Source organism: Panthera onca, chromosome E2, assembly GCF_046562875.1.
Source record: "Panthera onca isolate mPanOnc1 chromosome E2, mPanOnc1 haplotype 2, whole genome shotgun sequence".
Lineage (NCBI taxonomy): Eukaryota > Metazoa > Chordata > Mammalia > Carnivora > Felidae > Panthera > Panthera onca.
In genome coordinates, this window is record NC_138353.1 from 47,124,302 (window position 1) to 47,149,930 (window position 25,629).

At 44.3% G+C, this 25,629-nt stretch overlaps 1 protein-coding gene and 1 long non-coding RNA gene across 4 annotated transcripts in view; both read right to left on the minus strand.

Moving 5' to 3' along the window:
• Positions 1-1,322: 1,322 nt before the first annotated feature.
• ATXN1L (ataxin 1 like) lies at positions 1,323-12,213 on the minus strand. Of its 3 annotated transcripts, XR_013552524.1 has the most exons (4): positions 12,080-12,213; positions 10,137-10,204; positions 5,057-8,985; positions 1,323-4,636 (listed from the first exon to the last, which is right to left on the minus strand). XR_013552524.1 is itself a non-coding variant. In XM_060650250.2 (3 exons), the coding sequence occupies exon 3, from the start codon at positions 8,866-8,868 to the stop codon at positions 6,802-6,804; it is 2,067 nt and encodes a 688-aa protein (XP_060506233.2). In that variant the 5' UTR covers positions 8,869-8,985; positions 10,137-10,204; positions 12,080-12,213; the 3' UTR covers positions 1,323-6,801. The 3 variants fall into 3 exon arrangements, 2 of the variants coding, with proteins under 2 accessions (XP_060506233.2, XP_060506234.2); XM_060650250.2 differs by having other exon boundaries at positions 1,323-8,985; XM_060650251.2 differs by having other exon boundaries at positions 1,323-8,988.
• A 1,849-nt stretch (positions 12,214-14,062) lies between these two features.
• The window catches only part of LOC132690190 (uncharacterized), a 28,339-nt gene continuing 16,772 nt past the window's right edge, over positions 14,063-25,629 (minus strand). The window contains exons 2-3 of the long non-coding RNA XR_009615300.2: positions 25,044-25,354; positions 14,063-16,206 (exon numbers count right to left, since the gene is read on the minus strand). This is a non-coding gene — a long non-coding RNA (uncharacterized LOC132690190). The remainder of the gene's footprint in view (positions 16,207-25,043; positions 25,355-25,629) is intronic.

Consider the following 25,629-nt stretch of genomic DNA (forward strand, 5'->3'; position numbering starts at 1 on the left):
CAGAACTTTCCTTAGCCTGCACCAAAGGTTGTGTACAGTTTAGATAATTATAGATCTTGAGGTCCAGAAGGAAGTGCCCTAGTTAAGTTGTAGCCAGAAAAATAACTATGCCAGGAATGTGGACCTCTTCCAATATCATAACAAGGAAACTTGGACTCCTCTCTGACCTCCATAGGTTTAAGACTATTAGTGTTAACTGACAGCCCCCGCCCCCCCAACCACCACCACCAAACAGGTTAATTCCTACCAGACAGGCTGAGATAGTTCTGTTCGGGGAACACAAAAATTTTAATAAACTTATTTCAAAGTACTGGACTTTTAAAAGAAAATACTTAATGAGCCAAGTGCCTGTCTCACAAAGATCCATATTGAACTTTTACTTGGGATGCTTCAAAATGGTTGAGTAGTCACTCTGTGTCAAAGATTATTCTGAGCATTTTATATAGATTATCTCTGCTAAGTATCACAACAAACTAGTGGTTAATACAAACTCAGGAATCTCATGCCTGGATTTAAAATTCTGCACTGCCCTTTAAAATCTATAACTTTTGGGGTGCCTGGGTGGCTCAGTCAGTTAAGCGTCCAACTTTGGCTCAGGTCATGATTTTGCAGTTCATGAGTTCAAGCCCCACATTGGGCTCTGTGCTGATAGCTCAGAGCCTGGAGCCTGCTTCAGATTCTGTCTTCCTCCCTCTCTGCCCCTCTCCCACTGGCCTCTCTCAAAAATAAACATTAAAAAATTAAAAACTATAACTTTTATTAAGACAAACTATAACTTTGTGGGGAAGTTACTTTAGTCTTCGTTTCCCCAAACACAAAATAAAAATACTAGCAACAAGTGACTATTAATAAATAGCTAATATATATTACTATAATAAATGTAACTTAGGATAGTTTGTGGCACCTAGTAAGTGCTCAATAAACTGATCTGAGTCACAATCATGTGTGTTTCACCTCCTACTACTGGCAAGCTTTGTAATTTAGAAGCAGTAGTTATGATTGCTGCTGATGTATTCCAGCAATTTCTGGCAATATTCCCGAGGAAAGGAAAGAATTGGAGAAAAGGCCAGCAGTGAGGATATCTACAAGTCCTTGTGATTGATCATGCTAACATCTAAGTGTATAGGTAGACTTCTGGATCATTGAAATACATACCAAAAGAACGTGCAGCCATGCTTCAGGACTAGCTTGCACAATCTGCCCAGAGTCCACCACATAAAGATGGGAACAATTTGGTATATTACAAGCTCTCCCACAAGCTATCCCCCACCCAGCAGCCACCATCTACGGCTGGGATAAGAAGAAGGCGCAAACACCAGAAGGAAAAGCTAGTAGTTTATATAGATAGATATATAGATATATAGATATTGATATATATTGTGTTTACATAGTCCACAAGTTAAATGCAGGTATCCATAAGAAGAGCATTAACAATAAAAATACAATCTGTGTGTAGCCAAGTACAGAGACTTAAAATGGTAAAACAGCAAAAAGGATCTCACAAAAGTACAAATATACAGTACAAATTGATTTATTTAAAACAGTTACAAAAAAGCACAACAAAATAGAGATTATCCTTAGAATTATTAATGCTTTGTTAAAGATCAGGTAGGATTAGAGGGTAAGAAATGGTACTGGGTGGGGGGAGCACCTGACTAGTTCTAAGGCTTTAGATACAATGCAGTTGATTACATATTAATTCAGCCATTACATACTGGGGATAGTAGTTGGGGGATCAGTAATTTATCTACAGGGAACTCCTACACAAATCAGATCCATCCAGACCTCCCCAGTGCCATCCTTCTTTACTCCTCAGGACCCTAAAGCCACCTGGATGACAACATTCCTGCTTTCCTATCTCCACCCCATTCCCTATCCATATATTCTTCCCTCCCCTAAGGTGCTGTGCAAGCTGAGAGCAGTCTGCTCTCTGCAGCTGGAACATATACTGTTTTGGCTACAGGGATCCTGTGTGTGACTAGGAAGGTTGTAGGGGACAGCCTTATTTTAATACTTCAAGTTTGCCACGAGTACAGTCAGTCTCTTCCCAACACAATCTATATTCTCTTGAGTGTATCAAGCAAATGAGGGATGCACCCTGCCTTCAGCAATACTAGCAATGCACTAACCACTCACAGCTCACAACCACGTGCAAACTCCCTGTCTAGGGAGTGGGTGTAAAACCACTGTGTCACCAGCTCCCTCTCTCTGAAGAACCTCAGTCCCCGTGACAGTCATAAAGACAGAAATAAATGCTTGCAAGTTTGACAATAGGTAAAGGCACATGGGCTTCTGCCATACACACTGCAGACAGGAACCCAATTTGAGGCCATCTTCACTGCTGGGCATCTGCAGTAGAATGGCTTTGGGATCACACAGACTGAGTTTGCAATCTACCAGGGGAGGATCTAGGCTTAACAGGAGAACTAATAAAGAAACCTTAGTGTGAAAAGTGCATTTATTACTACTGTTCCTGCTGGGGAGGCTCAGCAGGGCAAACCGCACCAGCTCTCCTCCTTCCACCCCAGGCACTGTGCATAGTCTGCAGGTAAGGAGAGAGTGCAGTCAACTCTAGCATCGAGGGCTGGTGTCATCCCAGGCCCAGACCAGGTTTCTGGCCCAAAGATGGACCCTAGAGTTGAAAGAGCAACTGATAGCTGCAAAGACCCAGATGCTTATTTTATTATTGCATAATGTGGGAGGCCTTCCCTAGCCCTGGGAAGCTGGATGGTGAAGGCTTCCCAGCAAAGGGCTAATAGGTTCCTGGTCAACATCCACCTTACACGGTCCAGCTCTTCAACTGTAGTGTACACTTTTTCTCATCTGGAAAGTATTGTAACTTCGGTGTGGTTTATTAAACTTAGCCCTAAGAGGCCAGGAAGTCTCCCTAAAACTTGACCTCTACCCTTTGCTCTTAAGACTGTGACCTAATCTCCATGGCCAGTTCAGTTAATCAGGTATCTTTACTCCAATGGACCCAGGCCCTTTCCCAGTCAACCCACATCCACCCTTCATCTCCAGTGTGATCATTCACCTCTCCAATGTGCCTGCTTGTTGCAGGTCTAAATCATATCACCACCCTGTTTATCTCCTATGATGTCCACTAGTAAAAATAAAACTAAACCCACAGAGGGGCTATGTCAGTCAAAGTTTAAATGCTCTCCAGTCCCAGAATCCACTTAACTGGAGCCAGATGAACCTCCCTAGGATGCTGACACAGGCCCTAACCTGGTTCCTCATCATTTATTTTAAAAACAGGATACAAGATACCACAAAGGAAAGCGATTAATACATAGAAAACACCCACTAATAAGACCTGCTTGCTTCTCCCTCAAGACAGATTTTGGAGCCAAAGGGCTCCCAGCAAGCACTGAAGCCATATCCCTTTGGATTCACCAGCCCACCAGCAGCATTTCATACTATCCCTATTCAATAGGACTTTGCTATAAAGTAACACTTGCACAGGTAAGAGTGGACAGGATGCCTGGATTTCCCCTCTATGCTCAGACATGGAAGGACAGGGAGCTATAAAGGGTAGCAGGCAGGACAGTGAGCAGACAGCAGCAGTGGCAAAGCAGCACAGACCAAAGCCCTTGGTGTTACAACTGACTGGGACCAAAAATGTAGAAGGGTCAGTCCAGATCTGCTAGGGGCCCTCCCCTTGGGTACAAGCATTCAGCTCTGAATTCCCTTCCCCCACACCACCACCCTCCATGCCCCCCACCCCTCCCCACGTACACTAATCTTGATAGGAATGATGATCCAAGACTTGGGCATATTACTCATCCTTTACCTAGTCACTCTACTCCCAAATCGGTACAAAGCCACTCCTGTTCAGTGCCAGAGTTAGCAGGCCTCCTTTCTACTCCTTAACTGTGGGAATCTCCTACTACTGACAAGGGAGTGGCTCTGGTCTGCTTCAACTGCCCATTTCCCAAAAAGCTGACAGCTTCCACTAAAATGCTCACTATCCCCAAACTGCTCTTAGGTCTCTTACAGACGTATGAAATTCCTTTAAGGAAGAACAGATACACCACAGGCTCCTTTTATTTCTCATGCCTGGAAGAAAAGACTGAACCAGAAGGAAAAGGCAAGCAGAATGCCACAGCTCTGACCAAGATTTAGAGCACAGAGCCTCTGCTCCTGGGAGCCCATACTTGACAAAACACACCTCCGCAGCTTTGCAAAACCGAGTATTAATAAATTACATACACATGGCATGGTACTAGAAGAGCTGCTGATATTCCTTCACCAGCAAGAGACAGAAGAGAACAGCAGCAGAAAGGTCAGGGCCCAACTTGTGCACAAGATTTTCTCTTTCCAGGATTCAGTGGAAATTACCAGGCTGGGAAGTGGAGCGTTACTTGATTTAAACTACTGTATCTGGTTGGACATAGGTTTGCTCCCACAAGAGGAAGCTCAATTGGTGTCCTCGGGGAACACTTCTTGAGTGTCTACTGTGTGAATGCCACTGTATTCAGTTGGTGAGCCTTCCTATGAGGAAGGATGTTTCTGAGAAACCCGTGCAAACAATAATCCCTAGGAATGAGTTGACCACGGAACAGTCAGAGATGAGGCCTTCTCCTGGGGCTGTCATCCGAGAGGATTCCTCAAGACTTATTCCCACAGGCCTCCTCTGTAGGAAACAAGCCAGAGAAAGCAGCATTCAGAGAAAATGGGGGACAGAGAAGGGAAAGGCGATGATCCCACATGCATACAAGGTTGAGTGTTTACCACACACAGTTGGTGTTTGGTTCTGAGGTGACCTGGAGACTTAAGTACTCACAGTCAGGTCAGCAGCTTCCTTTGGATGGGCCCCTAAAACCTGACTGACCAGGTAATTGCTCTCTAGGAATGAAACAGTGGCATGTAGGGCTTGGAGCAAACAAGCCAGTCTCAGTCACTTAGTTCCCCCCGGAGAACAACCTTTAGCACCAGAACACTAAGAATGACTCCATTCTCAGAACTCCCCCTCCCCCCAGGAGGTAGGTAAGATTATTAATCCCCATTTGGCAGCTGGGGAGGAAGTGAAAGAGCGAGAGGTCACAAGACTTGCCTGAAGTCCTTGACAGAGCAGAGATCAGACCTCAGAGGTTTGGGACTCCTGATGGCAGGCAAGGCCTCGGCCAGTCCAAGTACATTTCTAAAGAAAATGCCAGGATCATATTATGGGAGAAGCCTCACCAGAGAGCTGGGTGGACAATACCCTGAGTTGCTTCAAGAGTCTGAAGACCCCTGAAAAACAAACAAAAAACCCACCCACCCACCTGAAAGCTGGTGGGGGAGCCTAATTCTCAATACCCAGTGGAAACCCACAGTCCAAGCTGATGCTAAAAGTTGTGAAGAAAACATGGGCTTAAGACACAAGGGGACAAATGCAACTAAGATTAAGAATGCTCTTTGCAGAGGAATTCTCCACCACGAAATGAAATCTAGAAGACTTCAGGTACTGGAAACTTATCAAGACCCTTATCCCAGAACCTCAGAGCTGGCTGTGGGAGGGGATGGCTCGGAGAAGCCTGATTGCTGACAGGAAGTGGAATAAGATGGGAGGGGCTATGTAAAAACGCCAGGATGGGCACTGCCCAGCCAGGTGTATTTGCCCTGACCCAGGGCACAGTTCCCTTCTTGTTTCTCTACCAAGCTGTTCAGCTGCAGAAGAGGAGGGGACATGATTCTTTATGAGTTTTTAAAAATAGGAAATATAACTAAAAAGGAAATCAATGAGACCCCTACACACCAAAAACAAGAGGTCTTGGTCAGAGGAGACAAAAACAATTGTGCAGAAGGGGAAAGGCAGTGCAGCTACAAATCAGGCCCAGGTCAAGACACCATGCAGAGGTTAGGGCAGCAGAAGGGTGGGGACAGCGCAGGCACTTAGGCACAACATAGACAGAGGAGAGTAGGGGACTGGGTAAAAAGGTCCACTGGTTCTTTCAAAAGTCACCATTACCAACTAGAAATTCAGTACAATTTCGAAGTAGGTCTGGCATGCTGGGTAGGAGGAGCTTTGTTACATCAGCTACCTTTCCAGAAGCCCTGCCTAGAACCCGGTCAACTGGCCATCAGGTCTTTCTCCTCAAGTCCCCTGACTGGGTCCCTGCCAAAGCAGTACTTCACTCTGAACCCTGGAGGGGTTTCTCTCTCTCCTGGTGCTAGAAGCCTTGTGGGAGGAATGGTGGGGAGATGGGAAAGGGCTGAAGCACAGAATCAAGCAGAGTCCTGTAGATGAGTGCTCCTCCCCCACAAACCCACAGACATCTGTAACAAAATCACCCTTTAAAGTGCACAGCTCTCAAAAGAAGAGTTCTGGGTGGGAACCCTCTTAATCCCAATCATGGGGCTTCCTGCCCTCCCACCACAAAAAAGAAAGGAAAAAAACTTCAGACAGTTGAACTGCTACTATAAGCTGTGGATCATCATTTTTGGCTCTTTCTTTGCTCCCTCCCTCTGCCACCTGCCCCCAAAGCCCAACTTTCCCCTTGCAGGAGCTAGGGATGGGGAGGAAAGAACAGGGAGGCCCTGATATTTGGAATGTTTCTTATCTTGTGTGCACCCCCATCCTTCCTTGGCTCAAGCCTGCTGCTCTCCATCGCAGCACCCTCTGGGGCTGTCCTGAAAGGCTGCCATGGGGTAATGAGCAACAGACCCTGCCTTGGGAGGCTGCCTTCATGCCTCCTCTTTCCCCCCAATCTCACTGCCAAGAGAGCCATTCCCTGCTCGGCATGTGCAAATCCTCTGCCTGCTCACGGTGAGGCCCAGCTCTGGGGTGAAGCCCCAGTCCTGGTCTGGGAGAGAGGTTCATTTTCCTGCATTGGAACGCCCTTCGATGGACAGCTTTACCTCCTGTGAAATGAAAGAGGGACGGAGCAGCGCAGCCCGTGCCTCCTCCCCTTGCATGCTGTATCTTTGGAAGCTTGGGGCTGGCCAGCAGGCCTGAGCACCAGGCTCCGGCTGCGAGGGCTCTACCATTTGGGAGCCCTCGCCTGGCGGCTGGCTCTTCCCCTCACTGTCACATTGCTCTCTGGGTCCCAAGACTGTCCTCTCAGGCCTTTCTCGGGGGGGACCCAGCTGGCCTGGGGGAGCACAGCTAGCCTGAGAAACTGAGTTACTGTTCAAGCTCTGTAAACTGATAGAGATGCAGACATCTCCCACCTGCAGCCGATGGCAGGGCAAAGAGAAGAGCTGTGCAGTCCTCCCGGGGCTGCAGGAGGACCAGCCCTGGCCATATACAAAGAAGGGGTGCTCAGGGGGCACCTCGATGCTCACTTTGCTCTGCTGCTCACCAACCACGAAATGCAGCATGACAAATCCAGGCCACTGGCTCTCCTGAATGTCCACGACCGTGCTAGAGTCAATCTTCAGCCCCCCGCTCACTTCGGCACTGCGCACAAAGTCCTGGGTCTGGAGGTCCTCCACCCGCTTCAGCTCCCCTGTAGCCAGCTGGATGATGGCGCCTTTCATGAAATGGGAGGGCACGTGGGAGGAGGTAATGGGGGGTGGCGTTGGCTCCTTATCTGGGAAGGTGGCTCTGGCCTGCATGTCCAAACTTGATGCCACCAGGATCTCCGAGCCCATGGGTAGCAGACCTGGGTCAGTTCCAGTGGGCACCAGGTTGCCATTGGCTACAACCATTGCTTTGGGTAAAGGTCTGTGTTTCACCGGTTCCTGATGGGATTGAGGGTAGAACCCTCGGGCCTGATTTTTCTCGGCCATCTCTGCTGGGTTCCTGGCTGACCCTCGCCCCTCACCCTGATGGTCGGGTGTATGATGGGACAGGTTGAGAGGGCTGGGCTCATCCTTCCTCTGAGCTGTCACCACACGATAGTCCTGAGAAGCTAAAGCGCCAACCACCCGCTGGACCTCAAGGTCGGTGTCTGGGGTCCCTCGGTGTGCTGGCACTGCCACCTCCACCCGTGCAGTCTGAGAACCTGAAAACAACTGTCCATCCACCACACATTCTACCACTGGCACCAGTCCCTGGCCTTCACTCTTGCTGTTGGGGGAGTCGAGGGCTTCGCTTTCCCGTCTTACTAAGTTTCGTTCTCGCTGTCTCTGTCCATTGGCAGCGGCTGCTTCCAGAGCAGACTGGCCCTCCTGAGGGGTAAGAACTGGGCTGGCACCTGCTGGAGGGGTTTCATGCAAAGTGTACCCAGCAGGTAGCCTGGACATCTGATAATAAATGGGCATCCGGCCTGGAGCAAGGTCCAGCGGCTGAGTACTCGAGTGATGTGGCAACTGCCCAGGTGGGGAGGTGGCAGAAGGGACTTTGTTGAATGAGTGGGCTGGGGAGGAAGCCTGGGGGGGAGGAGTGGCTCCTTCTGCCAGGAGTGAGGCATATGGCACAAAGTGAGGAAGGTGAGAGGTGGCGAGGTTGGCAGAAGGAGAAAGGAGGGGACTTGGTAGGAAATTAGGTGGCACAGCATAGGGAAGGCTATAAGGAGACCCGATAAACTGCAGAGAGGTGGACGGGAGTTGAGCATAGTGGATTGGGGGATAGTGGATTCCTGGATGTTGAATCAGTGAAGACGCTACATTAAATGTGGGGGGCAAGGGGCTCATGTTCACCACAGATGGGAGGCCAGTTGGGGAGAAGGTAGCAGGTGGCACAGCCACCTTATACAGCATACCATACTGGTCCACTGTCAGACCAGTGATGGCCTCAGCTCCATCACCCCCCAGGCTGACTCTGGCTCCTGCCTGGCTCTGCCCGGCCACCACAACCCCTCGGGACCATTCAGAGGCATCACTGGAGGGTGTGTGGTTAGTTGAGCAGCTGGTAGTTCTCCCCATATCCTCGCTGGTCACGGGGAGGTCTCGTTTCTTTGGTGGAAGGCATTCCTGACTCCTCTCATGAACAGGTTTCATATTGCTTTGTGGTGTTCCTTGAGCCTGGAAGGGGTCGGCTTGCTCCTTGGGGCATCAGAAGGGGCTTCTCTGTGGCTCCCCTGCACCCCTCTCTGCTGCTGGCTGGGGCGCCCACATCTGCTAGGGAACAAATCAGAAGCAAAGAAAAGTAACCTAGGGGTGAACCAAGTCAAAGGAAGTAGCAGAAACCATGCCTATGGAGGAAGGTGTTACAAAGGGTGCTGCCAGGGGAATAATGTATGAGAAAGAGGCAAACAAGGATGCCACTCCCCTATCCATCCAGCCCAGGATATGAAAGAAATAGGGAAACCACAGACAGCTACAAGAATAAACACTCAATGATACGTAAATAACCTGTGGGCTCTACAACCCCAGAGAGACCGCCATCTTCCTGATTAGTTGTGCCTTGACAGGGACCTTGACTCTTCCCAGCCTTCTTCCCTAAGAGAAGATTTGACCACATGGTCTTTGCTGCTGGTTCTTTTTCCTAAGCTTCTCCTTTTGTCACCAAAGACTACTGTGCTATCTTCTTTCCTGAACATATGACCTCATCCTTGCTTCCTTTCCCCAGCCTAATTTGGGTTATGATCTCACCTTTTCCCATCCCCCCACCCCCACCCCAGACCTGGTTATACTCTCATCCTCCTTTGCCTCATATCACCACTATCTCAAAGACCCAGGTGCCAATGAAAAATAGTATCTTCATTGCCCCATGAAATACTACATTCAAATTTGGGCCCTTTGGGGAGAATGATTGTACTAGTGTGTTCCATAATTTATCTGTTTCTCCTCCTCCCTAAAGAGCAACAAAACTCTTCTGACCTCAAATAGACTTTTTACCCCTAGTCTGGAAAGACTTCTTTTCTTCTCATTGGCCATCTTCAATGTACTTTCTTCATTCATTCTCTTTCTATTGTCCTGTGTATTTTCTTTTGCCAATGGCTCCTTTTCCATTGTAGGTCTGCTCTAGGAACAACTTCCTAAAATTCTGGCTCCATTCCTTCAAACTGCTTATTACTATCATAGGCCTATATGATTCATAAGAAAGTTCTCTCTCCCCTTTCTGTCACCTTTCATACGTGCTTTTGTCCATTGTCATAAAGTATCCTTTTGTTCTGAACATTTCAATGCATACAAACTTTGTCACCTATTTCTTCCAATCAAGGCTCCAGTTCTTTAGATCTGCGTATCACACTGTGTTCTGTTTTTCCACTCTTGAATCCCAGATGCTTTTTCTGCAAGAAGGTGTCCAAAGCTCCTGTTATTACCTGAGCTTCCAGTGGTGCCTCTGAGCAGCTGTAGTAAGAAGCAGTGTCCTCCCCACTGCCTTGGGAGCCTAGAAAAAGAAATAGGGATAAAGTAAGCAGGAGCCTAGACTCTCACTTTCCCCTGAGTCATCCAGAAAGGTAATTCTAAAGCCACAAAAACATTAAAGTCCATGAGTCCCTGCCTCATCCTCTGCTCCTGAGGTAACAGTACATTTATCCAGAGTGTGTAGGCATTTGAATAGAGAAAAGACTATGTCTTAAGCTCTAACTTGTAGAAAGACATCCCTGAAGAAAAATTTTCAAGCTTCGTTGTTTTCCTTAATGTCATATTCTTCATTCTCTACCTGTATCCATTCCCAAAGGTTAAATTTACTTCCAATCCCAATTTCAGGTAAATGCACAACCAAAAATGGAAGACTCAACATTTATTCCCATGTGACCAATGGGAAGCTGGAAAAATCAACTGTATTGATTTCACCTTTATTCAGGGATGATGAAAACAGATGTGGAGGTTATTTAAATGACAAAAGTGGCACTAGAGAAAAAGAACAATTATTTATGTTTCTGGGGCAGAAAAAGAGGTCAAGGGGGAGTCACTCAAGGGGAAGCCTTATTAACGGATTTTCAGGGTAAAAAAAAAAAAAGGATCCTTTGTGTGTGTGTGGGTAAAATGTTCTGAATGACAGCTTCGTACCAAGTGCTGAATCAGGTATGACAGAAAATGAAAACACAGCCTTGGTCCGCATGTAGCTAACAATGGGGAAACAAAACCCACATTAAACTATCAATATCTTAATCTACACATGCCATTAACATCAAGCACTCAAGAAAGGAACCTTAATCTCTCAAAACAGCTAAAGTAATATTGACCAGTACTCGGAGAAACTACCCACTGTCCTGTCCAAGTCCTACAGAACTGCAAGCCTCTAATCAAACTGAAGGCAACATTTATCTCTTTAATCGAGTGGCAAGGTGTGTATGTACAGGAAAAGGTGATGAGATAGGAAAACCTGGGGGAAAGAAAAATTCTCAGTTTCATAAATACAAATTACACGGTGGGCACAAGTCCTGCGTCCCTTCTTTGGCAGCTTCAGTTCCAGCTGAAAAGCAATTAGCTTTCTCCCTCACTGGCAACAGAAATTGGGGTCACATCTCCAATCCCTGAACGATCTTTGCTTCCTGCAACTAAAACCTTAAGGAAAACCTGCCTCTGGGTTAGCCAAACACAGCCTAATAAAAGAATTAAAAGAGGCAAAAGGTGAGGGAATGACAACAAAGAGTCAAGCCTGTGCACCAGGTTCCCACAACGGAAAACACATTTCGGAATCCGAAACCTCGGCTTCAGGAGGGGCTCAAAGAGGACTTCTCAGGGTGTAGACGCGGCTTGTGACCCTGACCGAGCTAACGGGGATGGGGGTCCGTCCTGGAGAGCTGCTAACGTTGCCACAGTCCAGAATCAAGAGATTGAGCCCAAAATTCGGTGAGGTGCGCCCGCCAGAAAAGAGTGGAGCTTGGAAGAGACTACGTGTTATGGCTTCTCGTGATCCTGCAATCCTTGCTTCCACAAGGGTAGGGCCCGAAATTAGAAATTCAACGTTTAGGGGTGGGGGGTCGACCCTTCAAACAGAGGGGCAGAGGCAAGGCCCTGCAGACGATGCTTCCTTGTTCGGGGGCCCCTTCCCGCACCAAAGACTGGGACACCCCGGCCCTCGGGGACACAGCCGCGGGGGCTCCAGGGCCTGAGGCCGCCTTCTGGGCCAGGCCGGAGAAAAGCGCGCGGGACTCTAGGCGCGGCCTCTTTCGCTCCCCGGGTTCGCGGTTCTTGGGCCCCGGTCCGGCGGGGCAATGGGTTCCAGGAGGCCACTTCCTCCAGAGCTTAGAGCCCAGGCCTGCGTGGCCTCAGTGAGGCAGGCCCAGCGGCCCGCACTGCCGGCGACACTCACCGGCCCATCTCACGGCGCTCCTCGGGCTCCTCCCGCTCGTCCCGGAGCCACCGCGACCGCGGCCGCCGCCATCCCCGGCCCCGGAGCCGCCCCACACCCAGCGCCCCCCCCCCAGCCGGGCGCCCGGAGATGGCGTCAAGTGCGTTCCGCCCCCGTCGCAGGCAGATGGCGTCAGGGCCCGAGCCCAGGAGCAACGCCCAGGAGTACCCGGGAAGGGAGGGAGCCGGCCCCTGTCGCCCCTCACCCCTCGCCCCCAGCGCCCCCTCTGGTGGGAAAAACGAACTCCTCCCCTGGGGAAATAGGGTCACGTGAAGAAGGCTGGGCCGGCCCTCTCACCCTGACCCCACCATGACCCCTGCAGTCTCTGTACTCCTGTAAATTCTGGGGGTTCCCAAACAGAGCCTGGGGCGTGGCCAATAGCGACCCTCACGTCCTGGATCTCCCAGGCCTAACTCGTGAAGCCTCTTCTTGGGAACCTCGGGGAACTCCGAGGAGACCCCTGCCCAGGAGAGTAGTAAGGTGATCTCCCTGGAGACCCAGGGTAGAGATGGGAGCTCTTTGAGTTGAGAAATGGCTTTCAGGGGCATGAGAATGGACCGGACCTAGGATTTAGGGGAAGATGAAACAGTGGTGAGAATTTGCGGGATGAGAGGAAGGGGGTTGGTTCATACAGTGGGAAGGAGCTTGATTTAGTAGGAAGAGGTTTTGACTACTCGATTAAATATTAAGTCACCATTCATTGCCAATTAACTAGCCATCTTCATAGTAACATAAACATCTGATTAACAAAAAGTGAAAGCCAGTCGAATTTGTACTCTGATTACAACTGTGTAAAAAAGTAGTTCTGTATACAAAAACAAACCAGAGGGAAAAAATAAGTTTAACTATTGGAGAGACTGGATTCTGAGTGGATTTTCCCCCTTTCAGTTTCTGCAAACTCTTTTCACCAAATAACGAATGATTTCTGTTTGATTTTAAAAGTACTGGCTGGGCTCTGGTCCCTACTCTGTAGCTATCTGACCTTAGGAGAAAGTCATTTTACTACTTTAGGCTTAGGTTTCCACTTCTGGAAAATGAGGAGCTTAAATTAGATGAAAGGGTGGTAGTAAAATGTAGATAAAAGAGCTCTCTATAAACATTGTAAGTGAAAATGTAAGCAAATATGTACAATGTGATATCCTGCATTTAATGTGAAACATAACATATATAAAGTCATCTTTATGTATTTATACAGAAAAGGAATGGAAGGATATGTAACAACTAGTTAACATTGGTTATCTTGGGAGAGAAAAGTGGCACTGGGTGGTAATCAAAAGATACAAAAGGGACTTATTTGGATTTTTTATGAGAATGTTATCTTAGAAATATTAAGATGAGTAAGTTAAAATACAAATAGAGTATATGGTCTCTTCTAAGATTCTTTCTAGGGAATCAGTAGACCTCAGTTTTGGTATTTTCTGACCTGGAAAGTCACAAAGGATTATCAAAATCATTGAATCCCGCCCCACCACTGCACACACATACCTTGCACCAGCGGGTGAAACACTGAAGCTACTCATCTGTAGCCATCTAAATCAGCAGAGGGCTGTGCTTCGAGGATATTAGTATTATTCATGACAGTTGTCTTCTCTCTCAATTTGGCCAAGAAGGAAGTCCTGTGGTCACTCAGTGACTCCGTTTTAGCACTAACTGGCATTCTGGTTTCTAGTTCATTGCTTAGCTCACTAAATTGGCATTAAAACTGCCAAGAAAAACAAATAAATAAGCCTATACTCTTTTTTACATGAAAATGATACACGTACTGCTGTCTTTGCCATTTTTTTCCATATCAATAAATTCAAATCAGTATTTTAAAAAATAGGCCAAGATAGAGACCCTTGGATCATCCAGGTGTATTCAAGGATAGCCATTTTCTCCCAGATCAAGACACATTCTCAGAGAGCCAGTGTTTCAGACAAAATTGAAAGAGCAGACACAGGTAGATGCAAGCAAAAAGAATTTTTTGGCTACCAGCCATTAACATGATTACATAGTACAAAGGCGAGTCTGGTTTTTAAAAAAACACAGCATGTTCTGATCGGTGAGACACAGGTGATTTCCTGGTTTGATGCTGCAGTCCCAAAAGAGTGGGTCATATCTCTGCTGTATCCTCTTCTAGAACTCCAAGCAATCTTCATTTCTCTGGTTGTACATATTGACGGTAGGAAGCTCCATAGAGACAGTTTTACAGGAATGTTAGTGATAAGTAAACTAACATAGTTTTTGGATTTAAGACACTAAAATAACCAAAAGTTACCTCATTTCTCCAGAAATCTGTGTTATTGTCTGGAATCTGTATCATTCTCTATGTAAGTTATTTATAGTAAGTAAACCCAGGGTCTTATTCACTGTAGCTGGCTCAAAAAATAATTCTTGAATGAAATTTCAAAAAGATATCTCAAACTGGGAGACTCTCCTTGCTAATATTTTTGCTCTCAATTCCTCATTTCTACTCCAGTTTTGCCTATTTATTACCTGTTTTCAGTCTCTCTCATCTGAAAGTCCTTCATTTTCTTTCACCAAGTTTGTTTGTTTAATTTCCATGGGGTTTTAAGAAGTGATGAAGTGAAAGGATTTTTTTTTTTTCATTAAAAAAATTTCTTTCCTGCCCCATGAAAGGAAAAATTTTAAAGTAGTTGAGACATTTGGGAACTGAAAAGTTATACTTCAGTCTGTTTTGTCTTACCTCTTCTCTTTCCTTGGATTCCCATTGAATTTATTTGATGGGTGTAGATTGAATTTGTGTGATGGGAGAGTTTGAGCTACTCTTTGGAAGGAAAACAAGTGACCACAAAACCCTGCTAAGCTAGTTATTCTTCTCCCTAAGCAGGCAGGAGTTTCAAACCAGCTCTGTCTGTGTTGCTTAGTTCCTCATTGTTGATTTTTCTAGACCTATAGTATGGCAGGGGAAGTTTAGACAACTATCCCAACTCTTTTTTGACATTAAGGGATCAAACCAGAGAGAAGTGCTGGCAGTTGAGGAGACCGCGTGTGTCATCACAAGAAAAATAGATGGTTTTCATACTGTCCTGTCTTTTTGCTTGTATGGCTCAGCATGCAAGGGTGCCATTTTGGGAAAGAACTTTATCTTTGGATGCCAATGGCAGAAACAACAATTCATCTCAAGTATATGTTGAAATTATAGAAATACTTAGCAGATTTAGCTTTCCCTAGAAATGTGTTGGTGCCTGATATTAGATTATTTTTCAAAAGTTTTCTAGATGTCCAAATGTAGAAATGTGCAGTTTTCAAGGTTCTGTTTTATCTATTTCTCTGAACAATTCTGTGTCCTTATTTCTACATGCTTTTTTATTTCTTTTTAATTTTTTTAATGTTTATTTATTTTTGAGAGAGAGACAGACAGCACGAGCAGGGACAGGGCAGAGACAGAGGGAGACACAGAATCTGAAGCAGGCTCCAGGCTCTGAGGTGTCAGCACGGAGTCTGACGCTGGGCTTGACAAACCCACAAACCGTGAGATCATGACCTGAAGTCGGACACTTAACTGACTGAGCCACCCAGGCACCCCTCCATATGATTTTCATGTTATGTGCTCTCTCCTGATTCCAATGGGGGATCCCCCTTTCATATTCATTAATATTTTATTTTCAATGAGGTCTTGGAATTTCTCCATAAGTGACTAATATATCCTTTGGGGAGGGGAATCTTGATCTGTTGTCTACTTCCTCAGACACTTGCCAAAGGCTTTCATTTTTGTCAGAAACTTCCTGAAGAACTCTGAAAAGTTGCAGTCAGAACATAGATTGGAATAAACTGAAGGAAACCTAACTAACCCTTACTTGAATTGCAAGAATCGTATCTGGGGAATTGGGCCACAGAGAAGCAAGTACATTTAGGCCACTGCCAAACAGCCAGAAATTCCTTACAGGGGCCTATTGAATGCATAAAGTAAATGTGGAAAAACTAATGCCCCCATGACATTGATAACTCTTTCTCTGCAAAACTGGCTCAGCAAGGTGATTTGCGAGCTGCCTGCAGTGCCTCCTGGTGAAATCATGTTCATCTCTGCCTTCAAAGCTGATCGCCTTCAGGTCAACTTGCAACTGGTTGTCAATTGCCTAAAACTCCTGGAAAAAAAGAAAGGTGAGTAAATACTCTAGACAGCACAGTAAGCGGCCTGTCATCACTGAGCACTACCTTCCCACACCCCATATATCTCCTAAGACATTACTTAGCAATTTTAGAATTCAAAGGAATGTTTCTGACTTGTGGAAATGATTATAGTGCTCAAATCATTTAAAAGTTTGGGGCACCTAGATGGCCCAGTTGGTTAAGTGTCCTGACTGTTGGTTTTGGCTCAGGTCATGATCTCTCTCTCAAGCCCCACATCAGGCTCTGCGCTAATGGCACTGAACCTGCTTGAGATTCTCTCCTTCTCTCTCTGCCCCTCCCCCACTCATGCTCCCATTCTCTCTCTCAAAATAAATAAACTTTAAAAAAATCACTTAAGGGGTGCCTGGGTGGCTCAGTTGGTTAAGCGACCAACTTCAGCTCAGGTCATGATCTCACTCTGAGTTAGAGCTCTATGTCGGGCTCTGTGCTGACAGCTCCGAGTCTGGAGCCTGCTTGGAATTCTGGGTCTCCCTCTCTCTCTGCCCCTCCCCTGCTCATGCTCTGTCTCTCTCTCTCTCAAAAATAAACACTTAAAAAAATTTAAATCATGTAAAAGTTTCCAAAGACTATTCTGTATCTTGATTGTATCAATATCAGTATCTTGGGGGGTGCCTGCAAGGCTCAGTTGGTTAAGGGACCAACTTCAGTTCAGGTCATGATCTCACAGTCTGTGGGTTCAAGCCCCACGTCGGGCTCTGTGCCGACCGCGCAGAGCCTGGAGCCTGCTTCAGATTCTGTGTCTCCCTCTCTATCTGCCCCTCCCCAGCTTGTGCTCTATAATAATAATAAATAATAAATGAATAATAAATGAACATTAAAAAAATTTTTTTTAAATATCAGTATTTTGGTTGTGCAAAATGTTATCACCACCAGAAACGGAGTAAAAATTACTCTGGATCTCTCTGTATTGCTTCTTACAAACTGCATATGAATCTACAATTATCCCAAAATAAGAAGTATAATTTAAAAAGAAGTTTCCAAAGATTTAAAATGTAAAACAATGTCCAGATTACTGGACTTTTCTTCACCATAGCAGAGAACTTTATCTAGTCAAGCCTCTTCAAATGTGCAATAGCTATTAAGTCTGAGCTGCTGGACACATTTTTCTGGAAGGGCTTCCTTACCTTTATTTAAACACACCGAAAAGAAAAGAAAAGAAAAGAAAAGAAAAGAAAAGAAAAGAAAAGAAAAGAAAAGAAAAAAGAAAAGGAAAAGAAAAGAAAAGAAAAGAAAAGAAAAGAAAAGAAAAGAAAAGAAAAAAGAAAAGAGCTATTTCTTCTGTCAGGTGACGACTCAAGTAGAATTACACCCATGAGTGGAGGTAGTAGCTGACAAGTTTTGTCTTCTTTCTTTAAATCCAACTTTTCTGTTGCCTTTTGCTCTTTCCTCATTTCAGTGAGTCACATGAGCCATTAACCCCTCAATAAACTGAAAAACCAATGATCTCTGATTATGAGGGGGATTCAGGTAAAATAAGTATTGTGTGTGCATACAGTTTTCTGAGTGCTCCATAAATAGCACTACTTACTCGAATTACTATAATCTATTGGTGGAGAGGCAGCTGTTACTCAAACTTCCAGATAGATTTTTGGGCATTCATTAGATAACAGGGGCCTAAGAAAAATGCACAAATGAAATTTAGGCAAACTCAATGGTACCCATCATTTTTACCATGAAAATGAAGATGATTGATGGTTTACACAGAACTTGTGAATTTTATTTATTTTTTTAAATGTTTTTTTTAATTTTTAAATTTATTTATTTATTTTGAGGGAGAGAGAGAGAGAAAGAGGGAAAGAGAAACCCAAGCAGGTTCTGTATTGTCAGCCCAGAACCCAATGCAGGGCTCAGTCCCAGGAACCATCATATCATGACCTGAGCTGAAATCAAGAGTCACATACTTAGCTGGCTGAGCCACTCAGGCACCCCATGTAATTACACTTTCTTTTTAATTTTTATTTATTTTTAAAATTTACATTCAAGGTAGTTAGCATTTAGTGCAACAGTGATTTCAGGAGTAGATTCCTTAATGCCCTTACCCATTTAGCCCACCCCCCCTCCCACATCTGCTCTAGTAACCCTCTGTTTGTTCTCCATATTTAAGAGTCTCTTATGTTTTGTCCCCCTCCCTGTTATATTATTTTTGCTTCCCTTCCCTTATGTTCATCTGTTCTGTGTCTTAAAGTCCTCGTATGATATTTGTCTTTCTCTAATTTTGCTTCGCATAATACCCTCTAGTTCCATCCATGTAGTTGCAAATGGCAAGATTTCATTATTTTTGATTATCGAGTAATACTCCATTGTATATTATACCACATCTTTATCCATTCATCCATCAACGGACATTTGGGCTGTTTCCATACTTTGGCTATCGGTGATAGCGCTGCTATAAACATTGGGGTGCATGTGCCCCTTCAAAACAGCATACCTGTATCCCTTGGATAAATACCTAGTAGCGCAATTGCTGGGTCATAGGGTAGTTTTATTTTTAATTTTTTTGAGGAACCTCCATACTGTTTTCCAGAGTGGCTGCACCAGCTTGCATTCCCACCAGCAATGCAAAAGAGATCCTCTCTCTCTGCATCCTCGCCAACATCTGTGGTTGCCTGAGTTGTTAACGTTAGCCATTCTGACAGCTGTGAGGTGGTATCTCGTGGTGGTTTTGATGTGTATTTCCCTGATGATGAGAGATGTTGAGCATTGATTCATGTGTCGGTTGGCCATCTGGATGTCTTCTTTGGAGAAGTGTCTATTCATGTTTTTTGCCCATTTCTTCACTGGATTATTTGTTTTAGGTGTTGAGTTTGGTAAGTTCTTTATAGATTTTGGATACTAACCCTGGCCATCTGGATGTTTTCTTTAGAGAAGTGTCTATTCATGTATTTTGCCCATTTATTCACTGGATTATTTGTTTTTTTAGGTGTTGAGTTTGGTAAGTTCTTTATAGATTTTGGATCTTTATCTGATAAGTCATTTGCAACTATCTTCTCCCATTCTGTTGGTTGCCTTTTAGTTTTGCTGATTGTTTCCTTTGCTGTGCAGAAGATTTTATTTTGATGAGGTCCCAATAGTTCATTTTTGCTTTTGTCTCCCTTGCCTCGGGAAACATGTTGAGTAAGAAGTTGCTGTGGCCAAGGTCAAAGAGGTTTTTGCCTGCCTTCTCCTCGAGGATTTTGATGGCTTCCTGTCTTACATTTAGGTTTTTCATCCATTTTGAATTTATTTTTGTGTATGGTGTAAGAAAGTGGTCCAGGTTCAATTTTCTGCATGTCACTGTCAAGTTTTCCCAGCACTACTTGCTGAAGAGACTGTCTTTATTCCATTGAATATTGTTTCCTGCTTTGTCAAAGATTAGTTGGGCATATGTTTGTGGGTCCATTTCTGGGTTCCCTATTCTGTTCCATCTATCTGAGTGTCTGTTCTTGTGCCACCACCATACTGTCTTGATGATTACAGCTTTGTAATACAGCTTGAAGTTTGTATTTTTAAAAATTTGTTCTTATGTTTATTTATTTTTGAGAAAGAGACAGAGCACAAGTGGAGGAGGGCCACAGAGAGACAGACACACAGAATCCGAAGCAGGATCCAGGCTCTGAGCTGTCAGCACAGAGCCCACTGTGGGGTTTGAACTCATGAACTGTAAGATCATGACCTGAGCCAAAGTCAGATGCTCAACCGACTGAGCCATCCAGGCGCCCTGAGCTTGTGAATTTTAAACTGCATGCTCACATGTCCTTTTATTAGATCCTGGAAATCCAGTGACACATATTATTATCCAGATAAATTATATCTTCTTTTAACAAATTTAATTTAAACTTGGAGTGCCTGAGTGATTTGAGGTATATAAAGCAAATTAGCCCTCCTTAACTAAACTTATTCCTCTTTAAAGGGAGATAATGATCTTGGTTTTCTATCATTCCAGGGATCTATTTGTAACACAAACTATAACCTGGGCACACAATAAATGTTTGCTAATATTAGTAATGGTGTAACAACAGTTCAGTATTTATCTGAAACAAGTCCAATTCCACTATAATTTCTTTTCCCTGTGATGTCTAGAACAGAGAACATTTTCCTCCTTTGTACTTGGCTAAGCAACCTTTCAAGCACTGAGATTTGTGTTTATTTCAGATTTAAATGTAGTCTCATGTCAAGATTTGCTTGCAGAGAATAACTCTGTCTTTTCGTGATTAGGAGGTGAGTATAACTCAGTGAACAGACAGGTTACATAATTTAGGGGTTCAGGTTTTCCTGACTTGTGAAAAGTCTGTTTCCCCAGGCTCAGTCATCAGTTGATAATACAAAGTGGTAAGACTTACCTTGGTGGATTGGTCTGGGACAGGCTACATTTGTTACGTCCCCAGCATTACTCTACTTGTTCATTTTATTGGCATAATATGGTGAGAAAGCATAGGAGCTTACAGTCTGAAGATTTGGCCATGTTCTAATTCAACCAGTTACTCTTAATCGTGTGACCATGGGCAAGCCATTTAACCTCTTAGAATCTCAATTTTCTCAACTGTAAAATGCAAATAACACCTCACACAGGTGTTATAGGATAAAATGAAACACCCACACCCACAGGTGGTGGGGGGGGAGGGAGAGAGACAGAGAGAGGGAGGAAGAATATTAAGCAGGCTTCATGCCCAGTATGAAGCCTGACGTGGCACTTGATCTCACAACCTTGAGATCACAACCTGAGCCAAGAATCTGACGCTTAACCAACTGAGCCACCCAGGCACCCCTGAGAACAGTTTTTGTCTTAATATTTTATTTATTTTGGAGAGAAAGAGAGTCAGCAGGAGAGGGGCGGAGAGGGGGACAGAGGATCCCAAGCAGGCTGGGATCCTCGGTCAGTGCAGAGTCCAATGCACGGCTCAAACTCCCAAACTGTGAGATCATGATCTAAGCCAAAATCATGAGTCCATTGCTTAACCGACTGAACCACCCAGGCGCCCCAAGAACAGTTTTCTAAATGTAGAGCACTTCATGCATTCTTCTTTATTTTCTTATTTTTATTTTTTAAGCTTATTTGAGGGGGAGGAGGGGTAGAAAGAGGGGGAGCAAGAAAATCTCAAGCAGGCTTTGTGCTGTCAGTGTCAGGCTACAGGGCTCCATCCCATGAACCGTGAGATCATGACCTGGGCCAAATCAACAGTCAGATGCTCAACTGGCTGAGCTACCCAGGATCCCCTATTCTTCTTTTTTAAATAATATTTTTATTACAAGTATAAGAAATGTTCACTATGGGACATTTTAGAAAAGCAAGGTTAGCTGAAAGGATAAAACAAAGATCACCTGACAGAACACCCCCTAGAGCAATTCTTAACCTTCAACAGGTGTCAAAATTGGAGGGCTTGTTCAAACACAGATTTTTGGGTTCACTTTCAGAGTTTCTGATTCAGTGGGCTCCAAGAATCTGCATTTCTAACAGAATCTCAGGTGATACTGGCGTTGCTGATCTGGGGATGACACTTTGAGAACCACAGCTTAGTGCAAAACATTGATAACTTCATATGTGCACATATGGTACATATTTTTTATTGTTTTTATAAAAAGTTTCACACTATCATGTCACCTGCCTTTTTTATTCAATAAACTCCTCTTTGTACATGCACTTTTCTTTTTTTAATTTTCTTTTTTTTTAATTTTTGTCAATGTTTTATTTTTTGAGAGAGACAGAGCACGAGCAGGGGAGGGGTAGAGAGAGAGAGGGAGACACAGAAGCCAAAGCAGGCTCCAGGCTTTGAGCTGTCAGCACACAGTCTGACGCAGGGCTCAAACCCAAGAACCGGGACATCGCAATCTGAGCTGAAGCCGGAGGCTCAACTAACTGAGCCACCCAGAAGCCCCCGTACATGCACTTTCCTATACGTGTGCTTTGTGCTGAAGCTGAGCAGGCCCAGAGAGCCAGGAAAGAGATTGCTGACTGTCTGGCTAATGGGAAAGATGAACGAGCTCGGATCCAAGTGGAACATGTTATCTGAGAAGACTACCACAGAGGATCCATGGAGATCCTGGAGCTGTATTGTGACCTTTTGCTGGCTTGGTTCAGCTTGATCCAGGCCACAAAGAAGACCTACTGAACCTGCACATTTTTCAGGCTCAAAGGAGTGAGAAGGCATCCCCGCACCTAGTGAGGGGGGAGAGTGCACTCTAACTTGCTGGTACTATGCCAAAGAACTTTGTCTCTAATTTTTATAGGAGGAAGTAGTGCTGTTTGAAGGGAATATGTTAGTCCAAGGAGCCATGTTTAGAACCATATGGTTGTTGGGGAACCTAGCAGGCTCAGTGGGAACAGCATACAACTCTTGAGCTTGGGGTCTTAAATTTGTTAGGTGTAGAGATGCCTTAAATAAATAAAGTTGGTCTTAAAAAAGAACCATATAGTTATCTTTTTTCTGAGTTTGTAGAGGAGTGGTGAAATACAGACAAAAAAAGAATCCATAATCACCAAATCTAGAGATAAGAATTTTGGTACATTTCTTTCAGTCCATATATGTATTTATTTATCTGTGTATAAACACATACGTGTGTGTGGGTATATATATAGTTATATATACCTATGTGTATATACTGTAATTGTATATATTGTAATTTCACTTAAAAAAATTATTTAACATTAGCGGTGCCTGGGTGGCTCAGTCGGTTGAGCATCTGACTCTTGATTTTGGCTCAGATCATAATCTTGGAGTTTGTGGAATTGAGCCCCATGTCAGCCTCCATGCTGACGGTGAGGAGCCTGCTTGGGATTCTCTCTCTCTCCCTCTCTCCCTGCCCCTCCCCTATTTGCGCTGTCTTTGTCTCTCTCAAAATAAATCAACTTAAAAAAAGAATTATTTGATAATATATTTCGAATATTGTCCATGGACTATCTTTGAAGTAGGGAAAAGATGGAAACATAAAGCTCTGTGTTGCATAACTTTGTGTTCTTCTTAGGGAACTGGATTCTGGTCTGACCTAATCTGTATCTACACTAATCTGGGCAGCTCCTCGCCTCCAGTCAGAGGTGCCTGAGTTGAAGATAGTAAGTTTGATAAGTTTTCACTGCCTGTGCCATAACTGTAGGTGAGAGTATCACTCTTGCTACTTGTTTAGAATTGTAGGATTACTTAGAGGAATCCTTTTTTCTCTTAAAGGACAACCATAGAAGTATTTTCTGCTGTTAGTGTGTAAGTGAAAAAATACTTTTTAAAAAAATGGCGGGGCGCCTGGGTGGCTCAGTCGGTTAAGCGTCCGACTTCGCTCAGGTCATGATCTCACGGTCCGTGAATTCGAGCCCCGCGTCGGGCTCTGTGCTGACAGCTCAGAGCCTGGAGCCTGCTTCAGATTCTGTGTCTCCCTCTCTGTCTGACCCTCCCCCGTTCATGCTCTGTCTCTCTCTGTCTCAAAAATAAATAAACATTAAAAAAAAATTAAAAAAAAATGGCAATGGTAGAGGGGCACCTGGGTAGCTCAGCTGGTTAAGTGTCCAACTTTAGCTAAGGTCATGATCTCACAGTTCGTGGGTTCAAGCCCCACGTCAGGGTCTGTGCTGACAGCTCAGAGCCTGGAGTCTGCTTCAGATTCTGTGTCTTCCTCTCTCTCTGACCCTCCCCTGCTCACATTCTGTCTCTCAAAAATAAATGAACATTAAAAAAAATTTTTTTTAAATGGCAATGGTAGAAAAAAATAATAAACCTTACCTAAAAAAATAAAGCAAAATTTGACAGTGGATTTCTTTCGTGCGGAGACAGGAGTCATAATTTATAAGGTATTTAGAATTAGAAGTTTTAAGTTTCACATTTATCAGATACTTAAGAACAAAACACTTGTTCTGTTGCTATTGCTGTTGTTTTGATGCTAATAGAATGTAATTCCAATGAGATAAGATGAAAGTGATTTTTGCTCTTTTCGTAGTTCTTCATCTTCAAATTTGTCATAACTTGATGGATTTCACCTTTATTTTTTTCTTGGTGACGGTTTGCTTCAGGTATCTAATCAGCTGTGTGCAAAGTACAGCCAAGAATATGGTCAACTGTGTCGAACCAATGAGATCGGAACTGTCACCTCTCAGGTAGACACATTTCCAGAGACACACATTTTTCTAAGCCAAGAAATACAGGAAAAGCAAATATAAACAAACTCAGAATGCATAATTTTGTGCAGACTGAAAGATGTTTAGAAATAAGTCTTGGGGCACCTGGGAGGCTTAGTCAGTTAAGCGTCCAACTCTTGGTTTCAGCTTAGGTGATGATCTCACAGTTTCCTGGGGTTGAGCCCTGTGTCAGGCTCTTAGCTGGCAGCGCAGAGCCTGTTTGGGATTCTCTCTCTCTCTCTCTCTCTCTCTCTCTCTCTCTCTCTCCTCTGCCCCTCCCCCACTTGCACTGTCTCTGTGTCTCTAAAAAATAAACATTAAAACTTTTAAAAATATTTATTTATTTTTGAGAGAGAGAGACAGAGAGGGAGAGAGAACAAGCAGAGGAGGGTCAGAGAGAGAGGGAAAAAGAGAATCCCACACTGACAGTGTGGAGCCTAATGTGGGGCTCAAACCCACGAACCATGAGATCATAACCCAAGCTGAAACCAAAAGTCAGACACTTAACCAACTGAGCCACCCAAACACGTTGGAGGCAGAATAACCTGTTTAAAGATTTTGGACTAGGGAACTCAGAGCTTTATAAAAAAGCTAGTGTCAAGCAATCTGAGATTATTTCTTTACAAAGAAAGCATACATTTTCCTAAATGTAACTGGCCTAGTAATATGAAGGAAGTTTATAAATTTAGAAGCTTCAAGTTTTGAACATCTTACATCATGACCACACAGTATAATTCAGGACTGACATTCAGCTGAGACACAGAGATCTAGCCGCAGTGTTGTTTCAGGCTGGTGGTGTTTCAGAGTTGTTTCAGGGTGTCCATTCTGACTGGATGGTGCCTTGCTGTACTGTAGGTTGCTGAGTGTGTTGAATATCGCCTTTGACATAATTCAAATACTTCCAAAATCAGAACTTTCAATTTAAAGTTTTTTTTCTTAGGTTTATTTTCTTCCTCTTATTTTCAGAGATTGAGATTCTTTCTCCCCAGGATTGGGCTATCTTTATGATATAAGCAGGGCACCTCCTAAATTTAAAAAAAAGTTTTTAATTGTACTTTTACAGAACGGATACTAGAAAAATAAAGGACAGTGATTTAGAGATGAAAGACCACCTCAACTCTTTTTGTTTCTGAGTTTGTGGATATGTGTGTGACCAAATTCTGTTATGTTCTTTATCTTGCAGCTAATGTGTAAAATTAAATGTGACTACTCTACCCCAGGTTGTAGTAGAATAGTACCTGACAGAAATTGCTAAGAACTATAATGTGCCATATAAATCCACGGTAACCATTACAGTGAA